The sequence below is a fragment of the Phallusia mammillata genome, chromosome 3, assembly GCF_965637545.1.
Source record: "Phallusia mammillata chromosome 3, kaPhaMamm4.hap1.1, whole genome shotgun sequence".
Lineage (NCBI taxonomy): Eukaryota > Metazoa > Chordata > Ascidiacea > Phlebobranchia > Ascidiidae > Phallusia > Phallusia mammillata.
Window position 1 is genome coordinate 19,327,491 of NC_137254.1, and position 15,836 is coordinate 19,343,326.

Genomic DNA, 15,836 nt, shown 5'->3' on the forward strand with positions numbered 1-15,836 from the left:
CAAACGCACACGAGTTATTACCTCATGACGGGAAATGGTCGGTGGAAGTGATGTGTTTCAGCGTGTCCATTCCTCGCACTTGATACTTTCAAAGTGCGTAGCCTAAACCTCTGGTGACCAATTGAAACATGGGCGATTTGAAAAAAACGCTGGCAGAACACGTGCTTGTGTTTTGATATTAGGGGATTTGGTTGGTTTTCTGGCCCACTGACAATGTAGTATCTAGAGCGGGTTTCTTTGCAAGGTCAGGCAGGTTAGGCAAATTTACTCACGCAGCTGCATACTCCGCGTATCTTTGAAGGCTTCGTTTGTTGCCGGACCTGGATGAACCTGTTTAGGTCATCGTCAAAGCATCGCCTCATTTCGCCCTTCTCCCGCATGTATCGGCGCGGCTCGATGCGGAGTCAAAACGAACATGCTTATTGTTGTCGAAGAAAGGCTCGGTGACTGGGCTCGCTGCGTGAGTCCACATCCACCGTAAGCCTTTTCCCCACACAACAAGACCCTTGCATCTTTTTTCTCTTCCACGACCCTATATCTAGTTGGGTGAGCGAAGTGGACGGTAGTTCTTTCGTTCGCTGCTCTAGTGACAGTAGGGTGTGAATATCGGTCGCACCACCGGCCTTGTTAGGTTGCCTTTATTTGTCATTTGCGTTTTACCTTAGTTTTACTGTTATACAGGGCAGTCTGTTAGGTAAAGTGACACGAGCCGTTGAGAGCGGTGCATAAAGGTTACGGGTAAACCTATGCAAGCTGTACATACGTGAATACGATATACGTTGCGTGATAGTTACAGCCCGCCTCCTTTGCGAATGCTGCGACTCACACTTTAGACAGAAAGGTCCTGTCTGTACTCTTAGATATATCCAGGGTGTGGTCTGTGTCACTTTGCTTTAATACATACAGCGCAATGATCAATGTGGCTTATTTACAAGGAGTTTTGTACTGTCGTTTTCATTTTTTGGCATTTCCCAACTGAGACAGATTTAGCAAGTAACTTAAAGAAATTTGGAGGTGTTGCAAGATGCATTATTATGTTGCAAATATATTTTATTTAAAGCGGTGGTTTGATACCTTGTCTGAAAATTTATCTGAGATTTAAGACTTTTCATGTCAAATCTTTAGCGTGTTTAATTTTATTGCCTGGCAAAGTAGTTTGAAATTGAAAAACTAAGCTGCTTGCCCTTCATATTTTAGAGTAGACTTTACAGCCTGACCACAATGTCTGGCAGCCGTTTTTTACGTTGTAGGCAACCCTATATGTCATAGCTTTAAAATGCATGTGTTTTCCTACTACAACAAAATATTAGCCAATGTTTTTAGTATTAGTAGCAACGTGCATGACAAGCAAATTTCAGCGTTGAATTTCCCCAATAGCGCTCCGTGTAATTACGTCAACCGTGCAGAAAGTCTCGTAATATTTATGACCACGCCAACAGGTTGCCAAATTTGGCTTTGTGTGGCGTAATGTAATGTGACTCTTGTTAAATATTCGTACTCGAGCAAGTCGCATTTAGATCTCATTTCCGTTGAGCCACAAACAGGATCGCGAAAAAATGGTGAAAACAAAGAGAAGTGCGCCGTTTCATTTTTATAAAAATCGAAAGATATTCGGGTGACAACACCACTCTTATGACGTGGGTCTTCAAACGCTCTGATTGGTCGTCGACCAATGGTCGATCCAAAACGCTCCCTTGTCTGTCATAATGCGTGTTATGCGCCGCTTTTCTGGTGTAAGAAGTGAAGTAATGTGATTGCGTTTTTCGCTCCAGTTTTACCAACGCTGGCAACGGTAAAACGTCCGTGTTATTAGTCGAACGATTTGCATCCAATTACCACGAATTGCCGAAATGAGAAGTAGTTTTATGTTTTTAGATAGCTTGATCAGAATATAGCCAGCGCTTCACTTTAATATTCACTCAGCTCCACCGTCTCATCCCAGTCGCGCTTTCTTTAATTAATTTACTGCTTTAAATAGGCGTAGGTCAGCATATGCATTGGTTGCTTGCATGCAGGTTTGACATTTTCGGTTAGGCATTACAACAACAGGAGTTAGCAGAAGCTTACGGCGTATGGACTGCCGAATGCGACAGGTGATTGATCAACTCTGTTTCCGACATCGAGTTATCCTGAGTGTAACCCGATCTGATTCGAAAACCAGCATCTTGGTAAACCGCCCTTGCAGCACAAATGCTTTTTGTGTGTAAATCTTAATATTCGCATGTAATGTATAAGCTTAGATTTTGAACATTAAAATGATGGAAAAAAATTTATAGGTAGTTTCAATTTCACCACTGTTGAAAATTGGCGCCCTTGTGTTCTTATAAGTGCATTATTTGAACGATAATTGATATACCTGGCGGTTGCGTCGGGTGGGCAACGTAAAAACGTGGCGTGCCTACCCATCTGTGGGTCGTGCACACGGATGTATTCGAAACATATCTTTCCGCCTTTTGTCTTTTTTCTGTTGACAGAAACGATGCGCCAGGGCTGACGCTGGTGCACGTTTGTTAACCTGAGTAAGTGATCGGCCCTAGCGCAGTTTACATGCTGTTGGTGCGGACAATAGCCTGAGAGAGGTTCTTTTTTATGGCAAGTAGGGAAGTGACATGTTTCATCCGGGCCGCCTGCTCTTCTTAAGCGTGATTGAGGTGTGTCGTGCTCGCAGGTGTATTTGGCCAACAAATAGCTGTCTTGTCAGGCGGAAGTGTTAGAACATTGGCACGTACAGTTTAGGTGATGTAGTGAGGTTGGGACTTTTTGGTCGTTGGTCGTTTGTTTAATTATGCATATTAACAAGGCACGGTTGAAGCTAGTACTAATTCTGTCTTCTCTGTCAGCAGTATGTTTAGAAATGAAACCTGAGGCTTTTGAGTTTATTAGCGTTTGCGTATTATGTAAAACTTTTTTTTTAACTTTTGAAGGTTTGAAATATTAAACCTAAAACAGAAATAATAGTTTGGCTGAATGCAAAACAACATCGTTTTTTTACAGATTTGCTGAGTTGAATATTGAAAACAACAAAATTAATTACGACTACATAAACAACGGTCGCAATTTGTTCAAATCAAGACTGAATAATTCGCATCCATTGATCGATACATCAGGGATCGAGTCAGCTTTGCGAATTCAGCCGGCTTTGACCCAGACAAGTTGCCGCGGAAGAATGAAAACAAGCTCGGCTAATGAGAACAACTCTAATAGTGGAACCGAAAGTGGAGGTGAATATGGGTGATCAAATTACATTTATAGACATGAACATTAACTGCTTGTTGCAAGTTAGGTCACTTGTTCAATGAATTGTTATTTATTGTAGTATTAACAAAAAAATAATTTTAGGTTGATCAATTTCTCGATTTAGTTGGTGTAAATGTGATTAAAACCCGACCCAATATTGTTTTAAGTTTCAAAACAAGCTTGTAAACAAGTTCTATTGCGCCGTGTGATGTAACTATCTAAACTTCAAACAAAAATGTCACGAATCGTTGCGACACTCCGTCACGTGACCAGCAGTGACGTGCATAACGGGGCATTATTACCTCACAACGAGCGCCAAAGTGACGGTGCTTTTTGCACGACTCACTTGGCCAAATTCTTACCTAGAGCTATGTAAGGCTTGTCGCTGGCTTGAAATGTTCAGTACCGAGAAATAATCAAGGCCCGGAAACGGACTTTAGTATCTCACTTTTATTTAGGAGATTTGCGTTTGTCACTAATTAATGCGCCCACTCTTCATAATTGTGGGAAAGTCAGAAGATAATTGCATTTTGGGAGATTGAATTGACAATTAGGCCTTATGTATTGGTGATGGGTAAATTGTTTGATCTGTCATACATTATAGAAATGTATGTACAGTTTTTTTTTTCATGACAATCTTGACGTGTTTATTTGGAAAATTCAAATAAGTTTCATTCAGTACCAATTGATAATCACGACTTTTGAATGAATAAAGACAAACTAGTCTTTAAGTATTTTTGAAGTCTGACGACATTATATTTACGCTGTAGAACGACAAGAACGACCTCGTCTTGACGAATCAATCCTCCAACAAATGAATAGCAGCTCTTCGGAAGCAGCAAACAAGAACTACATCATGCACAATTATTTGAATAGCGTGCAACACGCATTCGCAGCAGCCAATCTGGAAAAAGAAACCAACGAACAAATGCCATGGGTGAGGACGAGCTGCCGAAATTGGCTCAAATATATTTTCGAAACAAGTTTAGTGGCGCTTTGTGCAAAAAAAAATTATGTCACGTTTTGAGTTTGTTTGCCTTGTGGTTTGGCTGTTCACCAATTAGTCAGCTTATCTACAAGAAAAAAATGGGAACAATATGACCTAAGTACATTCGAGATCTACCGCTACTTATATTATCTTTACGATTGTACAATCATGGTATGTTTTTGGGAAATCGTTCCCGCCCAATTATAGGAATGCAAACAATTGATGTATTTTGTGAAATTTATTTCATCGAAATTCATTTTATTGATTTTGTAGCTGAACGCTCTGCGTAGTCCCGACAGGCAACTTGACGGGCGGTTTTCCGGCAGTCGAAACAACGATAGTCTGCTTCCCGCAGCCAACCAAGCCCTGGCGGCAGCACAGTACCGTGCTTGGTCCCAATTACAAAGTTCCGAAAAGCAGCAGGACCGTTGGAACAACAGCAACAGTAACAACTCGGTATCCGTCCCACCCTACAGTCTTTTGCTGCAACAACAAGTTATGCAGGCTGCGCTTGCTAGCGCCACCGCTGGACGACTGCCAATGTTTTCGCAAAATCTACTTCAACAGGTAAATGTATTTTTCACAAAAATATATTAAAAAAATGTGCGTTTTTGTTCGGGCAAAAAATCGAACATGGAAAGAAAATTACAGTTTGTTGCATTTTTAGGCTCTGGCATTGAGCGCTGCGCAGTCCAGTCACCAAAACAGCGTGGAGCAAGGTCGCTCTCAAAACACTCAACGCTTTTCAAGCAAACCGGTAAGTTAGTTTAAATGTCAGGTGTAATGTGTAATTTTACTGTGTTTTAACACGAATGTGGTTGCTACATTGATCCAATTATGTTTTACTAAGTACTTGTTTTGCAGGAAAAAGTGCGTTTACCGTCCGATCAGCAAAATCAGGATGAACCCCTGGATTTGTCTGCAAAACCAAAACTGCTCAACAAACCAAACTATCAACAACAACACGAAAAAGATTTGAGCACAGATAGTGGAGTCGTAGGTAAGTTTCTTATACGTGCTTGAGGAAGTGAAATCGCGACGTCTGTTCGTTCCTTTCTGCGAAAACAACGTGATTTGTGCCTTTCTTGCTAACACGATCATGATTTTGAATAACACAACCCGACGGTCGTCGTGACTAACTTTCACCGGTTGTTGGATATTTCAATTCATCTAATCTGTTTATATTTTAGAAAGGCAAATGTCACCGACTTCTTTGCTGAGCACCGCTGCTTCCAGTAATCTACAACAGGTTCGTATATTTCAATACATACATGTCACCAAACATAAGTTCCACCTGAAAAGTCCTAAATCCATTTGACCATACATTATGTTTGTGGAAATTGTATCGGGGGATATATGATGATAGGGCATATTTTGTCGTTTAATTCGGGCGGGCGAAAGTTGGCAGAAGCAAATTATTGCTGATCGCCAAGTTGCGTTTCTCTAAATTTTCGATTCGTTTTGTTTAGATGTTGCGCAACAGTGCCCTTCCGCCTACCGGCTTGTCTGGACTTCTGGCCAATGGTTTGCAACTTCCAAACAACACAAATAGCGGCCTTGGGTGAGTAAGACATTACCTAAAAGGTTTATGTAAACATACCACGAACTATGTTTAACAAGCAACACTTTTACTATATACAATGTTTTAAACGAAAGCTGTGGTAACAGATTACATGCCCACGTTTTTAACAAAACCTGAAAAGTATAAACGTCCACTTTACCAATTTTTTATTTATTTTGTAGATCATCAGAACTTGCCTATGCTCAACATTTGCAGGTAAGAAGTATAAAAATATAAATATTCTAAAATTTAAAGTAAAACAAAAGTTGCACGATGGTAAACAAAAACGGTCTTGGTTTTGAAATTGCTTCGGTCAAAGGTGATTTGCATTATTTTCAAACACCGTTTTGTTTTAGAATCTAATTGCTGGTGGGATGTACAATCGGGAAAACGGTATTGGTGTTGGGGTATCCCCGTTTCCATCGCCACCAAATCGTTCGGCTTCGTCGCAGAGCAACTTGACAAAACGTGGAAGACCCAAGAAGAGATCACTGAACGAAGCCTCAGGGTTTTCACCTGCAGGTTGGTTTGCTTGATATTTTGCGTTCCTTCAGTTGTCATTACAACGAAAATATTCGCAAGTTGTTGTTTTGCATTTGTTTTGGTCGAAACTTGCAGTGATTCTTTTCTTGATTGTGGGCTCATTTAAAACAATCATTTTATTTTATTTCGTTGAAACAATAATGTGTTCTAACCATATGTGATTAATTTTAGGTCAGATGAACCCTACCAAGCACTTGTTGTATGACGCCATCACCAACCGACGAACTTCGCCTTTTGCTGAACGGGAACTCAATGCTTTTCGCAAATCAATGCAACAAACCGGGTCACCCGGGTCCAACATGGACAACACATCGCGACTTACTGAAATGCCATACAAGTGTGATATCTGCGACAAATGTTTTCAAAAACAAAGCTCACTCACTCGCCATAAATACGAACACACAGGTAAGAATGAGACGTACAATATATATGCGGAGCTGGTAAAAGTCGTTGTTTGGCGCTTTTAGCCTCATTCAGAGGTAACCTAATTTACTCGGATCCTCAAAGAAAGGATTTATTGTACAAATGGAGAATTATGCATGAGCAGATTAACAGTGTCTGCTCTGCTCTGTACATGCTTATGATCATTTGACATAGGTTAAAAATATATTGCGAATTACCATTTAACCAAAACAGATCATGAACCGTTTCTGTCATGAGTCGCTTTCCGCCACGGGAAACACATTTTGATGCTCCTTGGTCTTTTTGTCGCCTGTTGTGTTTTTTCGGTGGTATTGAATAATTATTATCTATGCGCGTGTGCTTTTACTTTGAACTATTTTTTTAAAAAATTTTGTTAATTTTTTTCAGGCAAACGCCCTCACCACTGCAACGAATGTGGCAAGTCGTTCAAACACAAACACCACTTGATTGAGCACCAGCGTTTGCACAGCGGTGAAAAACCTTATCAGTGTGATAAATGTGGGAAACGCTTCTCACACTCCGGTAAGTTTACCACTTCCAAGTACATAGTTAAGACATGTCACTAAACCACTGCGTTGTCCCATTTCACCAGCGTTGTAAACAGTTTCGCGAATACCCGTTTCCCACAGGAATACTGGCACTAACCGGTCACTAAATGTGGCAAACAGCAATTCATTCTATCATATTGAAAATGTTAATCTATTATTTACCAAAAACAGTAAACTTTAGCTCTAAAGAGTCTAGATGAATAATTAGAAAAACTCCTTAAAATATGTTTACATCCATGGTTAGCGTTTTTTGGGGTGTGTGTGTGGGGGGGGACAAAGCGAGTTGTCTATGTGTTTGTGAAGAAAATTAAGGCCGATATGTGATTTTATTAATGTATACAAATTTAAAAACGTATACCCGGTAGCTGTACGGAATTTTTCTATTGGACACAGCCCAAAACTTTACCACATACGAATATTACGGTGCAAGTCTTGTTTTCGTATTTTTTTCAGTGTATTAAATAATATTGTCCTATTGTGTAGGCTCATATTCGCAGCACATGAACCACAGATATGCCTACTGCAAGCCTGGTGATGCTTTGATGCAAGAATTACGACAACAAATGAAGAAAAGTGTTGATGCCAACACACAAAACAACAACACCGCTGAAAACAAGCCAAAAAAGCGTAGTAAGTTTGGAGAAACTGTATTGTGATCTTATGGTGTTATGTGCGGTTGCGGTCTTCCTGTATTAAATGTTTCAAAATGGCGAAATTAAATAAAAATTCATTGCAGAAAACTTCCGATCGTCAGCATCCCCGCAATCGCCATTTTACGGCGACACCAACTCAGCCAAGATGTCGCCGCCGGGCATTGGCTCTGCTTTGTCGCCTTCGCGGGCTCATCTGCCCTCGTTTCTCAGCGGATATTTCTCGAAAAATCCGAGCTCACTTTCGCCCAAAGATCACAGCGCCGAATCACCAGCCTCGTTTTACGAGAAGATGATGGAGCAAGCACAACGTCACATGGAACGTCAGGCATCTGCTGCCCTTTCACCAAACTCCGGCGTGAACGATCACATGCAGGAAACTTCAGCCAAACGAAGCAAAATGGAGTCGATCAAGTCGGATTCGGATGAGTTTCCGAGAATCAAACAAGAAGTCAACCAACTTGAATCATCTATTGAACGCCAAGGCAGTTTATCTCCTGCTCAACAAGAAAAAGAAATTTCCGACGACAAAAAGCCAACATTCCGCAACAAGTCTGAAGAAAATGAGTTGTCGTCACTATCTCCCTCGCCGTCGACGTCACTCTCCTCCCCTGCGCAGTCTCCTGGCTTGATGACGTCACCACAAGGCAATCAAAGTCCATTGGATGGTCACGTGACCTTGAAAGGGTCGGCCTCTTTTTTGCACATTCCCGTTGCAACAGATCTGTCATAACTCAACCAACAATGCGATATATGATGTTCGCTTCCTATGGACGCTCCACGCGCTACAAGTTTGTATTTCAGGGCGACGCTTCGCTCTCTGTTCATGTAAGACCAACTGTTTAAGCCCTCGCTGCCAGTCGTTATATCCGTTTGTGTTGTACATACATATACGCCGTTTAAACTATTTCCGTTTCGTACTAATTGCTGTTTACCCTTTGCCTAACAGTACCGCCACCACCGAACAATTTTATTCATTTTTTCCACCCGTGTTTTGCAACGGCATGAACTGACTTTTAAATGTGTTGTTGCAATTTTGTTGCCGAATATCTCCCATTTGTGCACTGTTATACGCTGTTCACCGACACTATACCTACCGAATATGTCTTCATGCGCATGTACTAACAGATCCCAGCGTGTGAACGAACACATTATTGCAGTCCTTATTTTTGTTGCGTACTTGTTGTGAGCAAAAGCGATTTTTTTGTTTAAAGTGCCTGAGCGTACTCTATAGCCAGTGTCTGTTGTTATTGCCCTTTTTCGACCCTGCGACTTACATGACCATACAACACTGTTACAAAGCGCTTCGTCGTGACACAAGCTTCTTCATTCGATCGTAAACCGCGTCTTCTTCACTTTACCGATTTCACAAGTATGCTTGTTTGTGCATTCAAGGCCCGAACGTACGTTTCACTTCTTCACCCCGCGCTTGGCTGCTGGCTTTACATGCAAGGCTGCTACAAATTATCTGCATGGCATATTCGGACTGTTGGCATGCTGTCACGTTTTTTATTTCACTTCACCAAGTTAACTAAAACCACATCAATAAAAAAACTGTATGTTTTGTTTCCAACCTTTAAGGCTTGTGCGCCATGTAAACGCTTCTTTATAGCCAAACCGTTACAGTAACGTATGTTAAAGCTCATATATCTTCTTTGGTAAAAAAGCATATGCCAGGTTATTGTTACCTATAGCTTTTGCGTACTTGTGTATACACACCAATTTATTGAAAACGATTCCACACGTAATTATGCAGTCAAAGGCGAAGCTTTTGTTCAAGTACCTGCCTCTTCAACTATTGTTTTCTTTGCAACAATTTTCCAAATGCTTTTTTAATCCAAAACTAAATCATACCCGAAAACGTTGCATTTTTATTTTTTCCTAATAGTACTCCAAAACACTATGACATATCTGCGCAGTTTTTTGTTCTATTCTTAACGAACTGATGTGATTGTGTAAAGGCCTAAGGTTATTTTTGTATTTTCACTTCGTACCTTGTATTGCATACAGGTACTGACCAGTCCTTTGATAGTAATAGTGACCAATGATGAAACGAGCTTTGAGCCCACTTTTACGTGGTTCGAAAACGCTTTGCAAGATAATGAATTGTTGAATGCTTGCTTGTAGAACATGTTGTGTGTTCGCATTGCGAAATCACGGTGTGATTACTATTGACGAGTTGTTTGTTTTCTTTGTACACTGATAATTGTGCACAAGTGCTTATGCGACAAAGAAAGTATGTGACGTGAGTTATTTACTATTAAAGGAACAAAGTGAATTCAGTTGTGTTATTGTATGATTACCGGCAGCCTATTGGTCTGTTTTTGGATATTTTTGGAATGGGTACTTTCGTGAAACCAGGTAGAGCTATTAACATCCAACCTCAGGGCAGTCCAACATTTAGCTAATTTAGATATTGGTGGTGCAAAGAGCTAAATTACTAATTTAGCAACTAGATAGTGGCAGGATTGGGAAGTAAGGAAATTTTACATTAGTAACAAAGTTTTAAAGTCTATTGTGTTTTTTTAATGATAATACCTTACCCCAATTCTAGTAGTCCTAATTTTGTAGATATACCGCTTCAAATAGGTATTTGTTGGCTACTCTGCGCCACCTAACGGAAGGTAACTAAAAATACAAACACCCAAGTGATAGTGCCGCAACGTATTTGTGATCCAAAAACCAAAATTTATTTTTAAGGAACTTTAAACTGTGCAAAAGCACAAACTTAAACAATTTTAATTTTTAGGAACACTATACAGCATGGGTTCTTAACCTGGGGTGCACGCACCCCTAAGGGGTGCGAGAACTGTTCCTAGGGGGTGCGGGGATGCTGAATGATTAAGGTTGGTTAGGTCTATTCTATTTAGGCAATTACAGAAGGGGGAGCGAAAATTGGTTAGTGATTTAAAAGGGGGTGCGAAAATTGGTTGGTGATTTGAAAGGGGTGCAGCAAGGAAAAAAGGTTAAGAACCACTGCAGTATACAGGGACTTAAATTTTAATTTTGCTGTGCAGCTTTTTTACCAGTTGCACAGAACAGAGAACGGTTTCATTTCTTCTCACTCGTAGTTAAACAAAACACATCAGGGTGCACCAAACTAGGCTACTGCCGTTGATAATTTATGTTTTTTGGGCTTTAAGTTGGCTATTAGCCTACACTTTTAGACTTTTTATCTGAAAATGTAATGTATCGTAATAAGCTTTTCGCCTTTTCCGCGAGCTGCATGAGGCACTAGAATCTTAAAATTTTGAAAGCGATCCTTTAGGAACTTTTTCGAGTAATCGCTGTCGGAGGAATATGTATGAAAAAAGCTTGAGTTTGTGCGCGAACCATTGCATATTTGATAAGATAGCCTACCGATGCTGTAGGGTAGGCTATCGAATGCAAAATAATTACCGAAGGCAAAATGGTTTATATTTATCTTCAAATCTTAAGGAATGGCGTAATGATTTTCATAAGCTTGAATCAATGAGCAGAAGGTTCATTACAGTCTTCATTCACTAAGCAACGAGCCGGGAATGCTATGTTTAAGTTGAAAGTAGGCTACAAATTATCAAGTAACTTATTATTGCACCCGTTGTTGTTGCTCACGAAACTACGACCCGCGGACAGGAACCGGAGCATTGGTCGGTGAGTGGAGACTTTTGTATGTTTTTTATAATTCGTTTTTCTATTTTTTTTTTAAATACAGATGGTATATAGATCCGACTAATGTTGAGCAAAATGGAAAATGTGTCTCTTAACAGCACAATGTTTTCCTCTCCAGGCAGTGTTTGTGGATCTAGGATGGACGAATAAGGCAATCCCCCCCCTAGAACATGGAACTTAGTAGGCCTACCCAGTGGCGTAGGAGCATATGCTGCCGCCCCTGGCTTTCGTTGAAAATGCCGCCCTAAGTAGACTGCAGCAAATTTTGAAATAGTTTCATGTTCAAGCAATCTTTTCAATAAAAATAATTACAAATAATGTGCCGCGTCTCAGAAGTTCTATATTCAGGGGCGGCTCGTGCGAGGGGGCTGCGGAGCTGCAGCACCCCCAGTATTTTTACTTGACATTCCTATTCCAAGTTGTTATATAAAACAATCTTTACATATAGTTTTTATGTTTGATCAGTGTATACTAAGAATAACATTATTCGGCCTTTTATTAAAATAAAATAAATAAAAATTTTGTATTATTTAAAAGAAATTTAAAAAAATAATAATAATAATAATAAGTTATATATGGCGGAGCTGCAGCTCCAGTTTCGTGACGTTTCATGACGTTTTCAGTTGTGCGCATGCGCACTTGGAAAAGCTACATGCCGGGCGAAATAGGCGAGAGGGGGCTGTGGCTCGCGCAGCCCCTCCCGTGACGTAGCGCTGGTGTTGTCTGCTTTGCGTCAGTGAGCTCCAAAGCCAAACCCGTGTACTGTGTTTTTAAGTTCGACAGTGAGTGCAGTTAAATAATTATTTTGCTATCATTAAATTTATTGTTTGACTGTTAGTCGTGACTTTTTAAGATGACTGCAAGTGGGTTTCAGTTTTTACAGTTATCATTGAATTAAATAAGTGTATCTAACACCTTGAAAAAGAAAAAAGGTCATCTAACACCTTTAAAAGTCACAATTAACCTTTATAATAAATAACAGAATTAAAAAGATTTATGAAAGTATGGGACAAAACATCTGCTACTCCAATGTCATGCAGGAATAAGCAACAACAAGAAATACTCAGTTTTAGTTCCTAATGCTATCAAAGAAAAATTAAATTTGTGACTGTGAAGTTAAATGCCTCACTGAAATTCAGGCAATATCAAATGCAGAACAAACAACTGCTAGCAACAGGAATTTTGAAATGAAGACAAAAAAAGAGTGAAGACAATTTAAAGTGTGGCTTTCTTAACACACCATGTTGACAGTATTTGCAACCAATTGCAGTCATGTGTATTGATATAATGGACATGTACTGTTTGTCTGAACAGTAGCTGCTAAATTGCTTCACAGGAAGTGTTTCTTAAGAATGAACATTCTACAGACAAGATAGTAGTGACACCAAGCACATCCTATTGTTGACAAAGAAAAGCTAGTTACTCAAATGAAAATGTTTCTGTAGATCTGATGTTCATGATTACTTTGAAAATAATTAATCTAGATATGATGTTTTGACAAGTTAAATTACTAGGATGAAAAATCCTTTTTGCTGTTTCCATGATTCTTTCAAAGGCAAAACAGTTCTTTTTAACACTGAAAAAGATGCCAATTTTTCTGAGGAACACCAATATTTCCCAAAGACTTGCACTTGCAGTGCTATAGTAGTAAATAGAAAAACAGTTTCTTAGTTATCATTTGGGATTAAGGAAGAAGCTATCAATTATCATGCCCAAACTATAACTTCATGATTCATTTTGGTTGGAAAAAGGAACCACAAGATTTAATAATATGGTTTAAATTTAAGTGAGAGTGTTGTAAATTTTAAAGCTTGAAGGCGTTTTGCACTTAAAAAAGGAATGTTAAGCTATTTGCCAGCAAGCAGCAATTATAGCAGCTAAGAAACTAAAATACACTCAATAGTCTGCACACAAAAATTCAAGAAAGATGTTTAAATGAACAAGTTCTGAAACCAATGTAATGTGGTTGTTAAATTTGTTAGTTATGATACCAATAAAAAGCTGTATGGCTAGTTTTTTTGTGTGACAATAATCTGTGAAGTGTCATAGAATATGTTGAAAACGCTGACTGTGACTAAATTTACTTAAATGAAACATGACAATTTTTGTTGTCGAACTGAAATACTTCGACCTTTTTCGACTCATTTATATCGATTTTTTTTCTATATTTCTGGTGTGTTTTACCGTATTTACAACCGCTTCGTTTCGAAGCTGTGCCACGTGTGTTTTTGTTTTTCACATTATTACTGAACGTTATTGTGTTTGGCCCGTCGCTGTGCAAGTAAACAAAATACACAAATGATGCCGTCTGCTGTTTACACTCGTGTACACTATTGCGTAACAAAAATTACGTCACAATGGAGTTGCTAAATAAGATTTGTATTACTTGCTCAAAACAAGTGGATAGAAATGTAGCTTTTCAATATATTGCCAACTTATATATGTTCAGTAGGGTAGAGCTACTAACACTGAGCTTCACCTTTGGGCCGACCTGGGAACTTCTGGTAGGTGGCGCAAAAGAGCATAGGCGTTTATGGTGCTGACTCAGCAATTATTCTTACCGTAAACCCAGATTGCTGTAACAGCACCATAAACGCCTATGCTCTTTTGCGCCACCTACCAGAAGTTCCCAGGTCGGCCCAAAGGTGAAGCTCAGTGTTAGTAGCTCTACCGTTCGCATATTTCCAAAATGTAATCTATTTCGCATATGGGGCTTTTTTAACCAATCACAGGTATCGTTTTCACCGCCGCTTCGTCAGTCCAAACCAATCAGAGAACACTTTGCCTTTGACCAATCACAGGACACGATGCGTGACAACCATGCAATCAACTTGTTTTAAATTTTAAGCTCCGTTTCGCAGGTGTAGCTTGTTTTCATTAGCATTGCTTAGAGTTATGCCAGTTTAAGCAAATGTATGTAGTTTTAATGGTAATAGCATTGTTTAAAGTAATGCCAGTATAAGCGTACTATGCATGTAGTTTCAGTAGTAATAGTAATTAAATTAAAAAAACTGAACTTGAGTTGTTCTGTAGGCAAAACCATAGACCTTCAAAGTTGCAGCTAAAACGCAAAAAAATAGAAGCACAACATTTCGTAGAAGCACTTGCTGGTTTGGTAGTAACAAAAGAAAGAACCGAAATGTTTTTTTGGAGGAAAAAACTTCAGCAGAAGCATATATGCTATAGTCAAATTGGCTTGGATAGAATGGACAGTCTTTCTGCAGGTGTGAAATCTCTGATACAAGCTGGAATTCCAAGTTGTCTTTGTACCAGCAAAAATTTATCCAAATTTGACCTTGAATTTTTGTCAAAATATTGGTTACCAATCTGACGACTGGGGGTTGGTCCAAATTTTGACCGTGTATCAAGCCCAATTGGGGACAGCTATGTCATTGAAATTATCCAAAATTTGAGCCTTAATTTATACCGATTTAATTTTCAATGAATGTGTAACAAACATTTTCTAGTCCTAAAAAATTCCAACATAAAACCAGTGCAATTAAATTCAACACTCTATGCCTTGTATCTATAAATGTTTAAGTCAAACTTAACACCGACCGAGGCAAATTAACAAATGCAACCAAATTGCTTGTAACAGATGAACAAGTGCAGTTGCCAACAACCACTCTTATCCAAAGCACACTATTTCAGGATTGAGTGCTGTATCATTGTAGGACATTTATTGTTGCCGCATGGAAGTATGCTTAAGCCCTTAGCATTTTCGACGATGTTTGTGTCATTATTAATTTGATCATGTACATATCATAACATAATCGAACAATCTTTACAAGAGATGGTATATATTTATGTATCAAATCAGAAAAAAGAACCTCTACATTGCCAAAACTATCAAACTTCGAGAACAATAGACTACAGAAAAAGTCTGGCTGACCTGACACAAGCATTTCAAAATATATGTGTAATGTATAATTGTGGTCTAAAAAAAGTTATTTCAGATTGACATGGTGCATTCTAGTGTGTCAGATTGACACAGTGCATTCAAAAAATGTTTTAATCTGTATGTATTGTCTCAAAAGATTATGAAAAGTATTGTTACATTTTAAAGATCTGTTAACTTGTGAAACTAATATGTGCAACTTATTTCATATTGGTGATAAAATGTGATTAATGTTTGTTTAATAAAAATGAAATGGTTTTGGATATTTGTGGAAAGAAAAGACAACAAATGAAAATTGACTGCTTGCTTATGGTTAAACACTATGCCTGCCTTTTTA

The 15,836-nt window shown here is 39.0% G+C and overlaps 1 protein-coding gene across 3 annotated transcripts in view; it reads left to right on the top strand.

Annotated features, from left to right (window-relative positions):
* The window catches only part of LOC145217882 (uncharacterized), a 30,539-nt gene extending 20,311 nt beyond the window's left edge, over window positions 1-10,228 (top strand). For all 3 annotated transcript variants that reach the window (XM_080085251.1, XM_080085252.1, XM_080085254.1), the window contains 13 exons: window positions 2,995-3,221; window positions 4,008-4,174; window positions 4,499-4,792; window positions 4,893-4,982; window positions 5,090-5,225; window positions 5,416-5,474; window positions 5,695-5,786; window positions 5,969-6,002; window positions 6,143-6,308; window positions 6,501-6,734; window positions 7,140-7,274; window positions 7,784-7,930; window positions 8,037-10,228. In XM_080085251.1, the coding sequence (XP_079941377.1) occupies window positions 2,995-3,221; window positions 4,008-4,174; window positions 4,499-4,792; window positions 4,893-4,982; window positions 5,090-5,225; window positions 5,416-5,474; window positions 5,695-5,786; window positions 5,969-6,002; window positions 6,143-6,308; window positions 6,501-6,734; window positions 7,140-7,274; window positions 7,784-7,930; window positions 8,037-8,683 (2,428 nt within the window). In that variant the 3' untranslated portion in view covers window positions 8,684-10,228. The remainder of the gene's footprint in view (window positions 1-2,994; window positions 3,222-4,007; window positions 4,175-4,498; window positions 4,793-4,892; window positions 4,983-5,089; window positions 5,226-5,415; window positions 5,475-5,694; window positions 5,787-5,968; window positions 6,003-6,142; window positions 6,309-6,500; window positions 6,735-7,139; window positions 7,275-7,783; window positions 7,931-8,036) is intronic.
* The last annotated feature ends 5,608 nt before the right edge of the window (window positions 10,229-15,836 follow it).